This window comes from Neodiprion pinetum, chromosome 3 (assembly GCF_021155775.2).
Source record: "Neodiprion pinetum isolate iyNeoPine1 chromosome 3, iyNeoPine1.2, whole genome shotgun sequence".
Classification (NCBI taxonomy): domain Eukaryota; kingdom Metazoa; phylum Arthropoda; class Insecta; order Hymenoptera; family Diprionidae; genus Neodiprion; species Neodiprion pinetum.
The window spans coordinates 8,392,781-8,413,339 of record NC_060234.1 but is presented as its reverse complement, the minus strand read 5'-3'; the positions used below and the strand labels follow the sequence as shown (position 1 = coordinate 8,413,339).

The following is a 20,559-nucleotide window of genomic DNA, read 5'->3' as shown; positions in this document are numbered from 1 at the left end:
ATTTGTACGTACATCCTCTATGCACGTAGACTTTAGTTTTTTAGCACTTGCACTTATTTCGTTACTTGTACTCGGCCCGAAACTCTACCCGCTCGCATCAGTAAATTAATTCCTTGAAATCTTTTTTTCCTCGCACATTTTCGAGCTATATTGCCTCGAGTTCCTTTCGGATAGTTTGGCATTTTACTTTGATAAACTCAACCGTTCGTGACAAAATTTCAAACGAAACTGAATCTGTTTTTCGGGCAACGTAGCGTTTCGTATACTTACCGTTTCACGCTACATAGATATATCTATAATGTCCCCTCTATAAAATTTCTCGAAACATCTGCCTGGTTAAAAAAAATGGTAAATAAGAAAGTATTGTGATGTGAAGGTTGCTCCGTCTCTAACGGTCCGCACGCTGTCGCTCCGCTCTACACTATATGCGATAACTCCGCAAATATTCATTATTTCGGGTTTTCCTTTGGTCAGTATATTCTTTGGGTATTATACTTTCGAAATGTGTAAAAAAAAAATCGATTTTTTGAAAATTCTAAAGGGATTTCTGGCCTTATTACGCACTTACACGACGTTTTGAGTATTTATTTGAGAATTACTCCTTTTTTTGACTGTAACGTATGATATGTTCATCATAGCTACTTCACACTAAGCGCATTTATTTTGTTCAATAATTTTGAAAAACTCTGCCCCCCCCCCCCGATTCCACTTCTTCCCTCCGGAAATGAATAATTTTTTTAATCGATCAAAAGGGCCTTTCCCGAACTCAACGGGTTCAAAAAACAAACAGAAAGATCAACTGTGCAAAGCCCTGGCCGAAAATAATTTTCAAAAATTTCACAAAATTTCTCTCGAAATTACTCAGAAGAATACCATGTTTCCCGACGTTTGTGAGCTAAATTTTTCGTCACTTCTGTAACAGTTTAAATTATTCTGAAAATGTCTGAGCAATTCTAAGATACTTCACAAGGTTTTATATTTTCCACTTTTTGTTTCAATTTCACAGGGCAACTGAAAATGTTGTTCTCAATTATATAAAAAAAATCTGCGTGCAACGTGGATCTGTTCAGAAAATATTTAGAGACAGCTACCGTACATGGAAAAATGACAAATTAATCTTCGTTACTTCAGCTTTGCATTTCTGTGACTGAAAATACATTCTAAAAAGATCGAATGACGGACAAAAATATTTTTTTTTACAATTGTTAATATCAATCAGTAATTCCATTAACTCTTCGCAGCTTATACATTGTACAGTTAATGCATTTCAATTTATTATTGCTATCAACACTTTTCGGAAATGATTAAATGGTACCATTTCCGGTATATTTGAAATAAGTTTGTTATTCGTTCAATCTTATTAACATCTATTTTCAGTAGCAAAAATGCAAAATTTAGCTACGTAAATTTATCTTTTTTTTTAATTTTCGATGTACGGTAGCCCCCTCTGAATATTTGTTGATCGCATCCACATTTTACAGAGATTTTTTCACATTATTTGGAACAATATATCCGGTTGCTCCGCAAAATTGAAAAAAAACGTTTAAAAAAACTGATAATAATCATTTTCAATCTATCAGGTATTTTATTTCATTTCACCGAACCTACGCTGCGTTAAAAGGGGGGCTTTTGTGTGCAAGCCTAAGGCAGCAGTTAAGCTTAATCCGCTCCTGGTCCAGTTGCATGGAAAAATCGAATGAATTTCTAACAACGACCGAGAGTAATTTCGATTTCCATAGAAATTGTTAAGCAAGCCAAGTTTTTGAGTTTCTAACTAAGTTCAGTTCCATGTAAAAATTTAATGCATTTCTTGGAACGACTCAGAATCAATTCGATTTCCATAGAAAATAATCGGAACGCACTCAGTTTTTGGGTTTCTGACTATTTCTAACTAAGTCGAGTTCATGAAGCAAAACGGGCCAACTTATGGAGAAAACTGATATCTTTTTAGAACTTCATTTTGTAGTAAAAACCTGAAAAAATCGGAGATCTGATGTATCTTGGTAAACGATTGCAAAGTTCTGAACAATAGATCAAATTGAATTTTCTGGAAAAATATTTTCAGTCAAACGAGAATTCTTGAAACTTCTCAGAAATTTTCCCGAAATAGCAAATTTTTATTCATAAAACCGATAAAATTATTATTCTGAATAGAAATTTAAATACTTGTTCAGAATTTTCAGTAATTATTAAAATCCCTCGGCAATTTTGCATAAAAATTGCGAAAATGTCATAAACCGACACACTGACAAAATTCGAGAAAATTTATAAAAGTTTCTGAAAATTATTTCCGCCAGGGAGTATAAATCAATAATCATTTTTTAGCGTAAAATAACTGTCAACTTAGAATACTTTCTATAAAACTAAGAGTGTAGATGCAAATACAGCTTGTCACATGTGTTTTAATTGATTCATTAGGATTTTGACGGTAATTTTTGTTGAAACGGCTCTTGGATGTTTGATTGCATCATCGCTACAGTATTCGTGGTTTGAATACCAGAATAATCCGACAGCAATAGTACTTGATATTGATTACAAAAATTTTAACGTCACGAAGCCAGCCTTGACTATATGCATGGACGACTACATTTCCACGGATAAGTTTCCGGCAGTCTTCAAGAAGTGAGTGTTTATCCCTGCGAAATGAAATACATTACGAGATTTATTTCCAAGACGATTACAGAAAATAATTACCTGCGTACAAGGAAACGTTTCCAATTCGTGTTTTACATAATAAATAATTATAATAAATGATTGTATCGGAAATCACATCAAATAATTGAAACTTCTAAACACGAAAACTATTAAAAGTCGTCGTAAGTTTAAGAAATTCTTTTTTTGAACTTATCAAAGTAGTTTGCAGTTTTTGAAAGCAACTGCAGCATATTTTATCTGATTCTTTGAATCCAACTTCGACTTTCTTGAAAAAATCACTCACACAATGGCAGCACATTCAATATTTAAAAATCGGAACTTATCAATTTCATTTGTCACGCATATTTTAACGTTAGACAATGTTGTTGTAAAAGATTTGGAGTCGAAGATACAAAAGAGGCAAGAAATTTTTTTCACTTCATATCAAGACCAGTCTACTCAACTCTAAATCAAACGCCAATATACAACGGTACTTCACCTGACAACTGGTTGGAAATAATCCGGGACTTGCATATCGACTATGAACCAAATCAATGCGGTTTGCAGGAGTGTACCGGGACTTACAAAACTCTGGTTGTCACAGAAAAAGGCATATGTACAGCCCTATATGGTGCATACAGTAATTACTCGTCAGTAGAGTAAGAATTTTCATGATTTCATATTAATGAATTCACATATTCCAGTACTAGTCTCCATCTGCTACGTACAATATTTCCCTTTCAGCTACTGGGTGTCAAATGACTGGACCATCTTCCCACAGAGATCTTTACCGACATACAAGTACGCTCGTCGAAACGACAGGATAAACATCCAGGCAATTCCTTTGTCATACGAAGCAAGTTCTCCATGTTCATATCAAAAATTTTATGTTATAACTGGTGTCCTTAAAACTATTAGAATTTTTTGCACGGGCACTTTTTACGAATGTGGAAATCATAGGCACGTAAAAGAAGTAAGCAAAACTAAATTTTTTCCATCAACAGCTGGCGTTACACTATCCGAACGATCTACCTGAACTAAACACCTGGTGGTACAATTTAAAAGAAATGTCTGTCATAGATATAAAAATTGATGTTCAACAAACGGAGGGCTCTGATGAACTGAGAGAAATGTCTAAGAGTCAACGGGAATGCAATTTTCCTGAAGACGGAGACTTAAAGATGTGGCCAGTCTACACACGTAACATGTGTATCTTAGAATGTAGATATAATTTTATAAAAAGTCGATGTGGATGCTACCCGTATTTCGCAAGACCGATTCGTGAGTACTATTCAGTGTGTTGAATCATTCTGCAGGTTCGATTCCATGTCCAGTATCATAATAAACAGTTCAAACGGTCCGATAAGTCTTCAATTTCGTAACTGCAGATATATTGGAATTGCCAAAGATTCTGAAAAGCGGTGCGATTTTTTATTAATTGATGCGCACATTTTTTTTAACTATGTGATTACTTTTTTTCTCTTCACAAAATACGGCATCAATAAGAGAGGTAAAAAAGTTTGCTCAGTTTAATAACTAATCACCGCGCCAAATCAATGTCTTTTATATCATGTGAAGATATTCCTAATTCGTTGTATTCTATCCACAGCTGGAGTTCCAGTGTGTAATTCAACACAGTTACATTGTATTTCGGGTATTTCTGATTCAATAATTTCATTGAAGAGCAACAACAAACATTTGTGTACTTGCCCAGAAAACTGTAATACAGCTAGGTATCCAAATATTCGTATTGGGACTGCCTACAACATGTGAGTATTCTTTGTGAACCCAAATTGGAGTCAAAATATTTCCCCACCAGAAGTCCACTAGCTATGTAGACTGTCCAAACTATTATAAAATTGAAAAGGCAAACTGAAGAAAATTCGAGCTTTTAAAGATAAATTTTTTGTCGACATCTCAAATTTCTTTTTATGTTTTGGAGAACAGGATTTTCTCTTGTTAAAAATAATAGTGAGAACTAGTAAATTTTACAAGCCTTTCTTTATTTTTGGAATATGATTACCCTCAATATGCGATATTTTTATTCAAAAAGTGACCGAGTAGACGTCATACCAGTCAGGGCGGTAAACATTGATATTGAATTTCCCTTCACCAAGATGCGTCGTGAAGTATTCTTCGGATTTACTGAATTCTTAGGTAAGTTACCAATCATACTCTCCGATCCTGACCAAAATTTGATTTTTTCACCCTTGCAATTTCCTGGCTATCACAATTTAAAAGACAATCAACATCTGTATAAAGAATCTGTAATACAATTGCATTGAATTATTAAAATCTTTTCGATCAGTTTCAGTTGGTGGAGCTGCAGGATTATTCCTTGGTGCAAGTATAATATCATTCATTGAAATCTTTTATTACCTTACGTTGAAGCTCTTTTGGTATAGATTTTATATGTCTAAAAACAGACGAAAATAATAGAAATTTCTACAACGATTGAAGTCCACTGTCAGACGTTTCGCGTGAACCGATGCACATTTACCTATCTTTTTATACTTTCTGTGATCAATTATAAATGATACATATCTATTTACTGCTATAGAATGACTCATGGAAGATAATAATTAAAAGAAACAAGGTTTGGAATTTCAGGTACTGTTAAACTATTTCTGACGAAAAATAAAACACAAATAGATATTTTTTTTCACGAAGATCCTGAAAATTATTAAGAAAACAATTATTGCAATTTTTCACTCATTTTCCTTAAACCATGGAAAAAATTGATCAAAATTCAATTAATGACAGTGATAATAATTTTGGTAGCTGCGCGCATTTAGCTATTGAATTTCACATTGTTAGCCATGAAAATTAAAGTGAAAAATTGGACGGATTTCGAGGAAGATTATTGCCGTCATTCGGTATTAGCACAACAAGTTTTGATTACAAAATAAAATTTATTGTTACTTTCTCCTTTTGTCGACGCGCATCAATAAATATAATGATAATTATATACATATAAATCTAAAATCAATAACAGCTTCAGTAACATTGCGCATAAAATTTCGTACTGTACAGTGAAACGAACATATAATATTTATTTAAATACCCATTTAGTTTTTAAATTCTTTTACGTCATGTCGAGGTAGGAAGCCCAGTGATTAACACCAGTTATAGAGATGCTAAAATATCACTGAATGGAGTGCCTGGTTCCTTTGCCGCTGTTTCAAAAGTCTCAACGAATGCCATCTTTTGATTAGTGTTTGAGAGCTAGTTTTCGAATTTGAAAAATATTAAAGGTAAAAAGCTATCTTGGTAACATTAATGAAATGTAGCTGTGCATCCTACCTACCTTCTGGTAAAAATCAGCTGCCGATATGCAGAGAATTTTTTTATCCTCGTATTCGTACTTTCCAATTCTTGACTGTACATGTGGAAAGCTTCATTTACAAAGTTAAGAAATATTTTTAAAACGAAAATATATTCATGCAATTAGTTAGTCTTGAATGATAAACGAAGTTTAAAATCGCTCAGATCAGCTTCAGCTGACATTGTAGAATAGAATACTTTATTATTCTTCGTGAAGAACGAAAAGGATACAATGCTCTGAGCCAGGGATTTGTCGATGCACTAATAAAGAAACAAGACAAACACCACGTTGACATTGCGATTGGTAAACTCTGTATGAAGTTTGGTAAGCTGAAAACTACCCATTCCTGCAGTAGTCCCAGTTGTGCGCTGTTGCAAGCTCTTTCACATACCTTAGAGATTAGAATTTAATCTTTATTATCCATCACGAAGGAAAATTTTACTCACATCATCAAGGCTTCGAAGAAACTAGCACAATATTATAAAGAACTAGTACTATACCCATTAGTGTGGTCGTTAAAAATTAAAATCTTTGCGGCGCCCGAAAAAATCCTTCCTTCTGATGAGAAACTACGGGGAAAATTTTGCTTTTGCGATTTAAACAAAAATAACACGTGCCGACGGCCAATTGAAGTTAATTTTTCGATAAAATTATGGTTTTTTTTTTTAATTTGTCTCAGTAGTTAAGTTTGGGTAAAAATCATCAAAAACGGCTTGTAGAAAATTAAATTCTCTACAAAATTTTTTTTTTATCACCATATTTAGAGCTAAACAGCTAAAACAGAATTTTTTATGTTACCCATGCTAGTACACGAGCTCGCTTGAAGATAAATGATAATTATTGATGTAGCGCATACATTGCAAATCTATAATAATATTTAAAAAATAAAAATTTGTAAAAATCTGAGGTCTAATAACAAAAATTTCAACTGGCCAAATTACATGGCTCAGTTACTAATCTGATTTAAAAACCGTTACTTTCTAGTCTTGTGCTTTGTTCAACTTTGAATCGAGTATTATATATTTTGTTTGTTTGAAACAATTTCGATTACTCTGGTAAGGTGTAGTATTAATAAAGTAATAGCATTTGATTCTAGTATAAAACTACTCACCTGGAAAACAACAGCAGATAATAATCTGGGATGAGGTTGTTGAGGTGATAAAAATTCCCCAATTACTTTGGTGAGAATTTCCCAGGGTGGGAAAAAATCGCCAAGAACACCTGGTAGAACTGCACATAACACCTCGACTTCCATAGGGTATCCCTTTTTGATTCGATCAAAAATTGCAGACGTTCTTTCGATAGACTGCACCAATACTTCAGGCTCCTCGTCGGGTAAAGGTTCCTCAATCTCTGGATTGTTCAACTTCTCGGCTGCACCAGTATACATACAAGTTAGCAGTAACTGCAAAGCAGGTAATGCCAGAATCGGACTCGCCTGTTTCAGTCTATCAACTGCAACTTTCACGATTTGTTCTGCAACTTTACCAACTACACTCCTTGTTGCAACTAATCGCTCCAAACCCTGAAATGAAGCATGTATGACGAAGTAAGAACCAGTTAATTCAATACAATCTTTATACACCAATGGTACACGTTATATTATAGAAAAATCCACTCCCATTGTAATTGATAATAGGAAATATGCTTTCTGCTTACTTGTAACAACGTTTGGTGAAGAGAAGTTGAAATATTTTGAGTATTGACCAGAGAAAGCACCAGTTCCAGCACTGCCGGAGCTTCTGCGTCTGGCGGCGTATCTTCGGCATGCTCCAACAGGAAAAAGACTAGAGCCCACATTACTCCTTGATGCTCTTCACTCTGGCTGAGAACACTAAATTACATAATGATATGAATACGGAATATGCGAAGCGTATGTGATTTGAAATTTGAGAATATTTATATGACTATGAGGTCTCACCCTTGCGAATCTTGAGCATCTATGTGCTTCTGAATATACTCTATGGCTAATGGATGGATAATATTCATAGTTTCTTCACAGCCGGCAAATACAGCACTTTGCAAGAGATAAAGGGTTCCTTGCAAGGCAAAGACTCTGGCTGGTAGGAAACCAGATTTTAAACTTGTCTCTACCAAACGTTTCACTTTTTCAAGAGTTTCACCATTCTATAAAAATATTTACTGTGGTAAATGGTTCCATATCGTAAGTAAGTCTAACATTTTTCGAGTTCAAATAAACTTACTAGTGGGGTGAGAACAGCAGTAGCTTTACACACTGCAATAACGAGATACTGATGTAAGATTTCATTCTCGATTGGATGAACCCTGGACAAATCCAAGCAAGTATCAAGCATCCATTGATACTGAAATCTCTCTGTAAATAATTCTGAGATAGCTAGTATTGATTTGGTCACTTCGTTTAATAATCTCAGGGGTGTGTTTACGCGTGGCATAGTCCATGACGAGTAGAGCTCCAGCAAAAAGTGGAGACAAGAATTTAGGTCCAAAGATAAAGACTCCAAAACGTTGTTACGATATTTCTTTAACTCCAAAACACTAGAGCTGAGTTTGTCTTCGTGCAGAGAGCATGACGCCCATAAATAAGGTAGAGAAAACTGACTGTAACTGTATTGATGCCTGTTAGAAACCCGTTCAATGTTCCCTCGGCGAAAAATGTGATCTAGAGTCAACCCATGCATACTTTTGGATTCATTAACATACTCAAACTTTGATATCAGGGTTTCTTGTATCAAGTACAGTTTCTGAGAGTTAATTTTATGCACAGAAAGCTGTGGATCTCTTGACTGGTGAATGAAAATGCTGTTTACCGGATTCCCGGGACACGGCAAAAGCAATGTCTGGGTCAACAGATTGGTTATAGCTTGAACAGCCAAGCTAGTCGCTTGAATGGAAACAGCTAATTCATCGAACGACATGCCCTCATTTTGAGTGATATTTAATAAACTCAACAACGCCATCCACGTTTCCTCAAACTGAAGCCTGGAGGTCCATCCTAACAATGTCAATCGATAAATAAACTGTTCAAGTACCTCGACTTCGTGCAACAAATTTGACTCAGAAGATAACAACGGCACAAGACATTTGGTGGGACCTGAGCCGACTACGTGCCAGCCATGCTTCCAAACTAGCGGAGGAGTGAGAACAAAAGAATTGACTAAAGGTTCTCTGCTCACAGTTATAATCAGACTTTTAATTGGATTGAATAAGAATAATGGAATGTTATCCGGAGTACCCTCGCCTTGATATTTTTCCAGCCAAGCAACAAGCATTGCCATTTCTATACAGGCTTGTGCGTAAGGTCTTGTTTCATTATTTTCTAGTGCTGGTTTTAGTCCGCAACTGTTGACGACTGGAAGACGCTGATTAGAAGCCAAAAAATGTTCGACAATCCTTGTCAAAGTCGCTGACGCAGTACAAACCCAGTAATGATTACTGCCAAATGCTTTATGCAGATTCTGATTCTTCAATACTGCCTCAGCGCACCTTAATGCCGACTCCAATTCTTCTGGGTTTAATTTTCTCTTGTCATTTTGACATTCCTTAATCATCCAGTGTATCACTTCAAAACAGAGCAGTCCGAACTTTGCCAAAACATCCTCGAATTTCGTATCGATCTCTGACAGACCATATTTCACTAGCACTGGTAATGTTTCAATGTATACAGTAACGGATGGAATAATTGTAAGCAAAGTATTCCAGTAAACATTGTCGTTCATTAGCTCCGAAAGTTTGGCTGCGTATTTAGCCTCCTTAGTACTCATGTCTCGACCTACGGGATGAAAAATTTCACGTTGTTTAGGCACGAGTTCGTTGATATTCTGTACATGTTGCAGTAAGCATTCCTTTGCCGCTTTGTAGAGATCGTTTTCTTCGAACACAATATCAGTTTCTTCACCGTTTCTACTGAATCCAAGCTCTTGACATTTTTTAACTGTATATCTAATGCCCAACTTGAAGCACTCCTTGACGATTTTTGAATTAAAATCATTAGAGGACATAATTTGCAAAGAGTCTTCATAGTTCATATTACCCAGTAGTTCAGCAGATTCTAGTAAACTGTATTTTCTATTATTATGACAACAACGAAGTTTAGTCTGAAGATAAAACCAGTTCCTATCAAGCTGGATACCCTTGATGCTCGACGGATTGAAAGGCCGACGCTGTTCTAATTCCAACGGTGACAAATCGTAGTGTTGAGCACCGAGTTTGTTCAGCAAGCTAACTAGGCTACCATATTTCTTCGCCAATCTCGTCGATAACAAAATGTTCATCATCTCTATGAAATCGTCTCTAGGCAACTGCGTCTTAATGTCCTCAGTATTCAATGTTAGCAAAACTTCAGCCCTTCGACTAGCAATTTTTGCCGCGAGTCTACACAATGCTAAATGTTTCGAAGTGAGTAGTCTTGGTACCATTGCCAAAATTAGAGCTCCGCTTTGAGACTGGTGGGTACCTTCCAAGCACTGAAGCAATCTTTTTACAAAACTAGGCTTTGACAGATCTAAGCACCTAGCAGCTATCGCCTGAACAAGGAGACCACTCGCTGCCGGATTCCTATGAACCGCCGCGGCCAGGAGTTCTTTTACTGGAGGTTCTCTAGCGAGAGATATAGTTTCCTCAATATGATTTACCAACAGCCAGGTTAGTGGTTCGGCATCGTTAATATTCTCACATACATAGTCACAGAATAGTATGGTGCTGCCTTTCCTTACAATTTCTCCATTAATGTTGCACAGGTTGCTCGTTAGCTCTGTTTGGTCGGAGTTCACAGCACTCGGGTTGTACCTGCTGAGAGTTGAACGTACCGCATTATTTGGTGACTGTTTGGCTAAAATCTCTTCCCAAAAGTACATTTCACTGTAACTAAGAAGCGTCATCAGATATGCCCACTGGCACGTCAGTATAGGACATTTGCTCGCTAATTGGAGCATTAGAAAATTCAATTCGGTTAACATTAACCTGTCTTCCTGGAGTACGTTTCGCCCTTGCATCATTTGCATTGCGGCATTAGCAACTTTACAGTGGCTACCAGACTCGAACATGTGAATACTCAATTGTAAAAAGAATGAAAATTGTTGTATCAAATAGTTGTCGCTTCCTACACAATTAGCAGCACCCAGATAGCAATCGTGGTTTTTGTAATTGATAAGACCAACTAGATCGTACACCTTGGATGTAATCAAGCCAATAACTTTAAATAGGAACCTGGCTAATACTTTCTCTGGCGCAATGTCGTATGCGGACGCACTTCTCACATTCAACGGATCGGACATTGGTTCCTTTGAGGTGTACAGAGAACCAGAATAAAAGTTGGCATTGTACAAGCTCAAATCCGAGAGTCGAGCAAGCATGGCTTCTTCTTTGGCATATGATATTAAAGCAAGTAAAACCACGTTTACCATTCCCAGCCAGCGTTCCATAGTCAGAACGGAATCTTGTGCCATTGGTGTTTGAATGAACAATACTTTGAGCAACGGATCGACCGGTCTGAATACTGTTGGCGACACAGCTGAGAAAAGCTTGACTAGTGCGATGTGAGCCTCCTTGGACTCGAGTCTGACTTTACCAGAAGCTAGAACGGGTAGAATTGAATCTATGGTCAGCCTAGACCATCGTGTCCACTTTTCTTCACCGTTACCATCGCTGCTGTATCTTGATTCCGTTAAACAGGCGGCTAGCAATTGGATTACCTGATGATACTCGACTAATCTTAGCAACATAGATACTAAAACATCTCTGGTTGTTTCCAATTCCTTTTGTTCTGCCACCGTTGAACTTGAACCCCTGATAAGAAATATGTCTTCAATTAAAGGTACAAGAGCCGGGATGCAGTGAGTTAGAGGTGACTGTCCACTGGCCATGAGTCCATCGCATAACTGAATTATCTTCGGGATGCCAATTATCACCTTGGAGTGATATTTCTCATAAGACAGCTGAACAAGAAAGTTAAATATTTTTGGTATTAATTCTTCAGTTTCCTGAATGTATCCGTCCTCGATAAATTCAAACTGCTTTAGAACGAAGCCAATAAATATCTGATCCTGGTCCAACAAACAGTAATTCACCCGTAGTTGTACCAATTGACTTAACAACAACAACACTCTGCATTGTAATGATACGCAACTTGTGACTGTGTATTGTTTCAATGATTTGATGACCATTGGTTCGAAAAGTCGAATAAATGAGGCAACCGATGCTTTCTGATCGGGATACCGTGACAAACTTCTGAATACTGAGCTCATTTTACGGTCCCCTTTTCTTTGAATGAGACCTATCCAGCTGTAATAAACAATAACAGAAATAAATAACGATTGTTTGACCTTATGAACAATTTTGAAGGGATGAACTATTGTTTTCTTTTATTCATACAAATTGTTTGAAAACTTTCACACCTCAGATTTCATTGAGAATTAAATCAGGATTTACTCTGTCGTTTGTAGCAGAGTCATATCAGAAAAGTTAACAAAATTTCAAACTCAAAGCCGTTAAAAAACTCACCCAGAACTAGGATCATTCCCACTTTGACAATTATTGCCGATAGTTTTAATCATATCTGCCATTTGCCTTGCTGGTGTTTGAAAGCATTGTGTATAAAAACCCTTGGAATCATCTCTAAAGATGTTTATTCTCTCGAAATTTTTCTGATAATCTGGATCTATCCATCGAACGCTCAAGTTACTTCCAAACAAACATTTGAGCAGCTGCTGTACACATTGGACCGTTGCTGTTGGAGACAAAATAACCGTTGTTTGCAAATAATGTAATATTTCTTCCGCTATCCTGCCAGCTTCATGTATAGTCGCTATTTCCAAGATTTGGGATAACACTTGTAACGTCGCATTCAACAGTGAGAGATACATTTTACTTGCTTCGGATTCTAATGTAGATTTATAATTTGTATTAGCAGCCTTTAAAATCTCGTACAATTTCATATAATGTGGAAAATTGGTAAAAACGCCCATTTGTTCCCGACCGAACTTCGAGCTGGATGTCTTTTCCTCTTTATCTTTAGATTTCTGATCGGAAATCAATTTCCTTTTAGGAGATAATGCTTGAGCAGTTGGCAGAGGTGGCAGAGCAGATTTAGTATTCGGATGCTGCAAATGTACCTCATCAATGACATGTACAAAAGTATTGAGAATTCTGACGACATGCGTCAAGAGCTGTTCGAAATGCTGATGAATTTGTTTCTCCTTGAACAAGCCCCACAATTTAACTGGTTCGGAATCACTTTTGTTCACAGGTTCATTTGGCTTTAAATTGCACACAGCCATTCCTGACGCCAAGTTCCCAGCCAAAATCATCAAATGTCTGTGAGTTGAAAGGTCTAGGCTCAACGGGGACGAAGATAAAAAAGACACAGTTAAGGATATCAATGCATTACTTGTGGGTGCAACAGGACCTCCAGCTGGCTGTGCTTCGTTTATTGTATCTCCACGGCTGTTGGACCTCTTGTATGTCTTTTTGACAATTGGTTTTGGAATTAAACAATCCCAGGCTCTTGGATAAATCGTCGTTAAGAATGTTTCACTGAGTAAACTAAGCGTCTCACAACACCCGTAGTTCAAGTACTTTGACGAACCTACGACCAGTTTTTGCGTAAGCAAACTAATTATTCTCGATAGTACGGATTCTATTCTTTCGTCATATTCATCTCCATCCTGTTGACATAACGAATCGAAAGGTTTTGGCAGACTGTTGAACGATGAGTTGCTTCCTGTTTGGAAAGATGAATTTTCTAATGGGTTCGATATCATATCGGATAAATATCTTTCAGTTAATTTAGACGCCTTCCTTGTCACTGTGTTTTCGTGCGGATGTTGATAGTACAGCAAGGGAACAATCCTGAAAAAAAATGGTGGTCAGACTATTCTACTTTTTCAGAAAATTTCAATATACTGCTGAAGCTCTTGAGACATTTGCAGAACAATAGAAATCGATCCATAAAAACCCTTTTTATCATTGAAAGAAAGTATCCACCTTAAAATTTTCTTACTTACTGAACAATAGCAGTAGCTGTAGCGTGACGTACCCTTTGATCTTGGTCCCCCAATAACTCAACCATTACCGAGATAACATTTTTTTGAAAATGCGGACCACCTGTTATGTACTCGACGGTTGTGTATGGCAAATTGCTAAGAACCTCGACTAGCTTGATTTTAACAAGAAAATATGGATTTTTAACAAGTAGTGGCAGAGCTTTGAGAATTGGTAAAGCATACTTATTATTTGCCGACTCTATCAGTTCAGTCAAACATAGATTTAATGCTAAAAGTGTTTGTCTGCATGTTGTAGCCGATTCGTCCTTCAATCCCTATAAATAACACACACTTTATTATAGTTTTCTTTTCTTGTCTTTAGCATTGGGTACATATTGAAGCACTTTAGATGTAATTTTAGAATATATAAAATGGAAAAAAACTGCTCACCTCTAATAGTAGCGCTGTAAGATTTTCTAACGACAAGATATTATCCTTCATTCTATCAGGTACGGTCGACCTTAGAAATATTTCCATATTTCTGTATTTATCACCAGATTGAAGGAAAACAGCTTTCAGAAAATATCCAATTACCATGGCAACATTCCCTCTTATTTGAGGATCCATATGATTAGCAAAAAGTAATATATCGCTGATGTATTGTTGTTCTGCATTGCTATTCGGCGTTTTATCAATTGTTGATAAAAGTAAGTTTGGATAAAGTCGTAAAATATGACCAATGCAAGTTAGAGCAAGTGATTTAACGCTAACTCGAAATATTTTGTCAGGTATCAATTGACCAGGAATTCCAGTCAGCAGAAACGACGACACCAAGTATCGACAACAATATTTTAGTGGTACGTCCGCGTCAGTGAACATTCCTATGTCACATTCGTGATATAGAACTCCGGACGATGTTCTATGCAAAGATGTTACGGACGATGATACCTCGTCCAAGTACTCGTCTTCTTTAGATTGTAAACTCGGCAAACTAAGATCAGGCGAACGCTCCGCCTTCCCAATATCACTTCCAGTGTCGCTCTCTTCCTCGATTCCCTCACCTTGAAGTAATATTCTAACTTCAACATGCATTACATAAGAAACACACAAATGTATGAGATTATATTATCATGCTACGAACATCATTTTTATTCCTACATCGCCAGCACAATCGCTGTTTTAGTTGTGTCTATTAAATCGTTATAATCTTACTGTCAAGAGATCCGATGATCAGGCTGCTGTAATTCTCCAAAGACTTTTCCTTTTTCCCTATGACTTGATTGGTGTCGGCTTGTTTGATATGGGGTCGTTGAATCACTGGTAATACATTCTCCGAATCAACAATCCATTTCTCTACGGTTGGTTTAATTTCAGGAATATCTGGATCGAAAAGATTTAATGTCGAATCCAAATTTCTTCCAGATATTGTTACATTGGAACCACTCATCGGTCCCAAAGAAAGGCGGGCTGTATTTTCATTCATTGCTATCCTGCTCCGTGTAATCCCTTGACAGGAAACCAAGATCGGAACCAATTCTTTTAAAGGGAATTGTAGTAATTGAGCCAAGGTCTCCAACGCTGCATTGACGACATTGTGATCGGAATGCCACCTGGCAAAGTGTAGACATAGCTCATACACCTGTATAAAGCTATGAAGGGGGACGTCAGGTTGGCTCAAATTTGATGTTTCATCAATATGAGGTATTATTATCCTTAGACAGCCAAATACTCCAATTACCGTTGTAACACGGTCTTCGTCATCAGTTATTGGCACAAGAGTATCTAATCAAGAGATAAGTAAGTTCCGTTTAGGATTCTGAGAGGGTAAACTTCCTAACAATTAATAATATCCTTATTTTGATACAACACAGATGAAAATACAAGGTTCAAATTTGTAGCGCTAATGTAACAGCGTATCAAAGGTAAAAAGTTTAGTTGTTTCAACAACCAAAGGCTGAAGGAATGATTGTGGTTGTTAAATTGTCTCTCTGTGTATTTGTTACATTAGCATTCCAAATTTTAAACTCATGGCCTCAAAGGTTCATAGACTATGTAGCATAGAATGCTACAGTTTGATCTAGAAGCGAAAGTGTCACACGCAAATTAGGTGATTAAAAAATCTTCCTCACCTATCATATACTGTAAAACGTGCAATAAGAAAGCCTGAGGATTTCGAGAGTTCAAGCAAGTCGTAAGAATCATATTAGCTGCTGTTCTGCGGAATACAGCCTGTGTTGAAGGTATGTTTTGACAGAATGCATTGAGTAGAGTCTGAAAATTATAATTATCATGAAAACCAAATGTTCAACGGGACAATTTAACATCCTGTCGGCCTCATAGCATATACCGAAGCCAATTTCGCAAATAAAGCGATGTCTAATCTACTGGAAGATAAGCATACTCTGAAATTGGGTGACAATTCAAAATATTGATGTGAAAAGAGGCTCGCCATTGTGTTTAATACGGGTTCAAACACATGAGCTACAGCACCATATAGATTGTGTGTTATATGAATGGGACATGAATCGCCGATTATTAATTGCACAGCAATCGCGTTTATTGATTATTTTATTCTGTGACGAGAGTCTAGATTTTTTTTTCTAAAATTTGCTAAGGCTAAATGTGAGTAAAGAACACACTCATTTAAATATGGCGTAGTATCCAGATGAAGAAATTTCGTATTTTGTTTCAATTTATTTACCTTCACATTGCTATCTGTTGTAAAATTCCCCAGAGTTTTCAAAATCAATGGTAAAGAATTGGCTAGTGTCTCGATAACAGATTCTTCGGAACGCTGAGCAATAGCTACAATGCAAGGTATCAGATTTGCCACGTAAGCCTTTCCTTTCAGCGGCCGGATCATGTGCCCCAGCTGCGCGAACCTCCATAGTGCAGTTCTTAATGTTCGGGCAGTACCGTTCTTTTTTATTTCGCAATATAACACGATTTGTACCTTCACTATGTTGCCATCTGTCATAGCCTGACAATAAGAAGAACTATTATCAAATAGAAGCAGAATTAATTCGTTATATATTTAGCCTCGGTGCCTAGCAAATTCAGTAATTTCTTGTAGTTTTTATCATTAATTTTCAGTCGTTTTCACCATTGGGCAAGAAAGTTTGTAAAAATACTGCACAATGCAACTGGATAATATGCAAAATCTTCGATAACAGCATTATTCATTTTGCAATAACTTATTCTTCAAATTCCTTAACTTCCTCTTAGAATTTTAAAACCTTATGTATACCGTACAATGCAAAATTAAATTTAATCGTTTTTTAAATTCTACTGCAAGATTCCAGTAAAATATAATAATCCTGACTAACTTGATCAAAGGACTATTCCACTTCTTCTATCATAATCAACAACTGATGGAGATTTTATGAACCTGAATTTTTATTATAAAATGTAATAAATGGAATGACGTGAGTCATTATAAAATTCACATTTACAATGAAATGTAAACAATCATTGAATTTCAGAACCTTTTACTTTATTCATCTAATATTTATGTTTAATGCTAACAATTGAAATCATTGTCATTACAGTTAATTTCAAAACTCTGTATCAAGATCAGCCTGCATAATTACTTTCTTTATCATTTAGACAACGTTATGCCAAAATCAACTGACTACCCCTAACTGTTCTCTCAACTTTTACCAGTTATTCCGAATGAGCTGGACACCATGTTGATGTTAGAGGGTGACAGAATCATTCAACTAATTGTCAAAGTCTGAAATGCATGTATCCCATAGAGCCTAAAAATATTTAAAGGCAAATATGGGAAGCAAAATATGGTTTGGGGTCTGTACATTTTGCCTAAAGTATGACAAGTATTTTAAAGATGCTTCAAAGTTGAAAGATGGTACAACTTAATGATGTATCCCCTGAATATGTTTGCATCGAATGTATACTAAAATTTTCAGCATACCCCTCGTATTATCCTGTTCAAGCATTCGTCGGCAACCATTCTGACATCTGATTCCGAGTCATCACAAAGCATTAGCAGCGTCTCTATAGCGACGTTAAGAACTTGAGAAAATTTTGGAGTGAGTCTAGCGGCAGAAGAGCATATGCCGTCTGCCACAGTAGTGCAGTACGCGATTTTTTCTTTTTTTCTGTAAACAATAAGGACATTTGTCATTTTGGTTGACATAACCTCGTTGGAAGATGAAATCTCAATTCAAACTCCAATACTTCTAATCGCATATAAGCATATCTGTGACGCGAAAATCAATATAGAAGTTTACATAAAAGACGTATATACGGACGGGTGTACAGTAGGTATGCATTTTACGTGCATGAAGTGCGCTTGAAAACGCTGAATAGTGCTTATTTTTTAAAGTCATATAATGAAAATACCTGGCGGCACAATCGTGGGAAGTATCTTGAAGTTGCAAATTTTTCAATGTATCCACCGCTTTGAGTATTCCGTTAATCGTAGCCATGGTTGTCAATGGATATTTTATGCGTTATTATACGTAGATATTTATCATTCGTCAAGCACAGCCGCTGTTAATCACTAACATATTGGAAATAATTCATATACTTGTGATCTACCTTAAAATGCTAAACATAACAACAGCCGACATTAATGTGACAGGTGCCACAATCATACACATAGGCATAAGACTGGCCATGGAGACTAGAGTAAAGGAATCCGAACGCATATGGCGGAATCGTCGAAAAGTGGTTCGTGAAAGCGATGAAAGAGCTTGTAGTTCGGGATGTATCCGCAAGAGATACCAGCGCCTGGTTACGAATAAAGGGTATGTTCCGATATACACTGCGAGCACTGTAAGGTGTGTCGTCAATTAGTATACTGCGAAGCCGTTCCTGTATAGTTAGCTATACTGGTTACTGCTTAAAACGGAACGCAGTACAGTATACTGTGATCGACATTTTTTGGCGTTACTTTCATTTCACACATAATATTTGTTTCACATTGCAATAAACACAATTTATTCAAATTTTCCATTTTTGTTTTTAACGGCCGATATTTTTAAATGACAATATTCAATAATAATAATTATCAATAGTGGAAGCTGTTAAATTTCTGAACGCTGTTGATCACGTCATCAAAGCACTGAGAGCACCTTGTTTCGAAAGCACCAATGTTCACAGTAGAAAAATGGCGACGATTTATGACGTCATATATTTCCCTAGGATACTGCGACTGTATACTGTCAGTCTGTAACGGAACGAATTTCTCCCCAGTAAGAGCACTGAACAGTGCTCGCAGTGTATATCGGAACATACCCAGAATACATACGTAGGGATCGACGATTCAAAATCACCGCGCTGCCGAAGCCCGCAGTGGTAGCGCTGCCAGGCGGTTACAATCCGCGGATCGTTCATCAGTTTCACCGACCATTTGGCTAGCATTCCGTTCGGACTCCTTATCTCTAGTCTCCATAACTATAGCCATAATTGACGCATGAAAGTCATGAATGTATTGATATCAAGAGAACGAACTTGGCAATCTATTTGTTGCCGTTCTACCCAGCAATGAACATAGGTATAAACTTGGATGCCACGCGTGCCCTCGAGGCGTTATTATACACTTCCTTGGAAATCTTACTGACTTTGTAAAGGTTGATGTTTTGTACATTGTTACGTTTCATTTCCAAAATTGGTATGGATGCTATTGGACTAAATGGTTTAATTATTAAAATGATGTATTCATCATTTTACCTATTGGATTGATATTCAATTGTTTTGCCCAACAGAATCATCCGGTGAATTGATTTATCTACAGTGGTTTAGTGTCGTGTCCCTGATATACTCTCTAGGTGGCGCTCTGTATTGTTCCACATTACAGATCTACTTTCGGAAAGGATTCTATAGTTCATGCTGGATAATTTGTATCACGGTCTTACATACAGGTCTGGCCACGGTCTTACATACAGGTGTTGCGACTCTGAGTTTCGACGTGGGCCTCTTAACGTGTCAAGCCGCTAGCGTCGCTGCGATCGAGGGATGCCCGGTGTGACAAGGACACGGTCTTGACCGTGTTGTGAACGAAACACAATACGGAACACGCACGTCAGTCGTCAAAGGCTTACTCAAACATTGTAGGTTATGTTGATGCATCCCTCGATCGCAGCTCCATCTGGATTTTTCTTCAATAGAGGAGCCACTCTCTACCATTGGAATTCTATTGAGTCGCAAGACCTGTATGTAAGACCGTGGGTCTGGCAATTCGGTCAAAATTTCAGTGGTGGGGGTGTCCTCTTATTGAAGCACCGATCGTTTCGCCTAGTGACCACGAGTGTCGCTGCAATAGAGAGATGCAGGCTGTGTGAGAGAGACAGAAACAGGTTTGACCTGTCGCGTACGGAACCTCCGGAACCGTAAACACCACTGATCTCTACTGTGTATAGTACACTGATCTCTATGTAGGGTGTGTTCGGAAATTGACTGAAAGTACTGTCAGTACTGAAAATGGTATAGTCCAAGTGACGTCTACTGTAGATTTTCAGTACTGACAGTACGGTCAGTCGAATTCCGAACACGCCCTAAGTAGGCCTCTTCCTCACTAGCGCTAGCGGCGAAAATTCACAACATCGGTTTCATTTTCGAGCACGGAGTTACAGCCGGAGTACCCAGACGTATCTATAAGGCCGTGTTCGAAAATTG

The 20,559-nt window shown here is 37.1% G+C and overlaps 2 protein-coding genes across 4 annotated transcripts; one reads left to right on the top strand and one right to left on the bottom strand.

The window, feature by feature from the left end:
• Window positions 1-401: 401 nt before the first annotated feature.
• Window positions 402-5,543, top strand: LOC124213524 (pickpocket protein 28). The gene is made up of 8 exons (XM_069134248.1): window positions 402-469; window positions 2,419-2,622; window positions 3,030-3,293; window positions 3,379-3,490; window positions 3,639-3,915; window positions 4,244-4,403; window positions 4,688-4,791; window positions 4,943-5,543. The coding sequence occupies exons 2-8, from the start codon at window positions 2,576-2,578 to the stop codon at window positions 5,068-5,070; spliced, it is 1,092 nt and encodes a 363-aa protein (XP_068990349.1). The 5' UTR covers window positions 402-469; window positions 2,419-2,575; the 3' UTR covers window positions 5,071-5,543.
• htt (huntingtin) lies at window positions 4,617-18,570 on the bottom strand. 3 transcript variants are annotated; one of them, XM_046617847.2, is made up of 15 exons: window positions 18,283-18,570; window positions 17,852-18,038; window positions 16,622-16,900; window positions 16,050-16,191; window positions 15,133-15,702; window positions 14,371-14,981; window positions 13,942-14,255; window positions 12,440-13,786; window positions 8,164-12,220; window positions 7,881-8,086; window positions 7,619-7,793; window positions 7,071-7,484; window positions 6,190-6,350; window positions 5,942-6,013; window positions 4,617-5,859 (listed from the first exon to the last, which is right to left on the bottom strand). In XM_046617847.2, the coding sequence occupies exons 1-15, from the start codon at window positions 18,366-18,368 to the stop codon at window positions 5,772-5,774; spliced, it is 8,709 nt and encodes a 2,902-aa protein (XP_046473803.1). In that variant the 5' UTR covers window positions 18,369-18,570; the 3' UTR covers window positions 4,617-5,771. The 3 variants fall into 3 exon arrangements, with proteins under 3 accessions (XP_046473803.1, XP_046473802.1, XP_046473804.1); XM_046617846.2 differs by having other exon boundaries at window positions 5,942-6,029; window positions 18,283-18,569; XM_046617848.2 differs by lacking the exon at window positions 18,283-18,570 and having other exon boundaries at window positions 5,942-6,029; window positions 16,622-16,916; window positions 17,852-17,951.
• Between the last annotated feature and the right edge of the window lie 1,989 nt (window positions 18,571-20,559).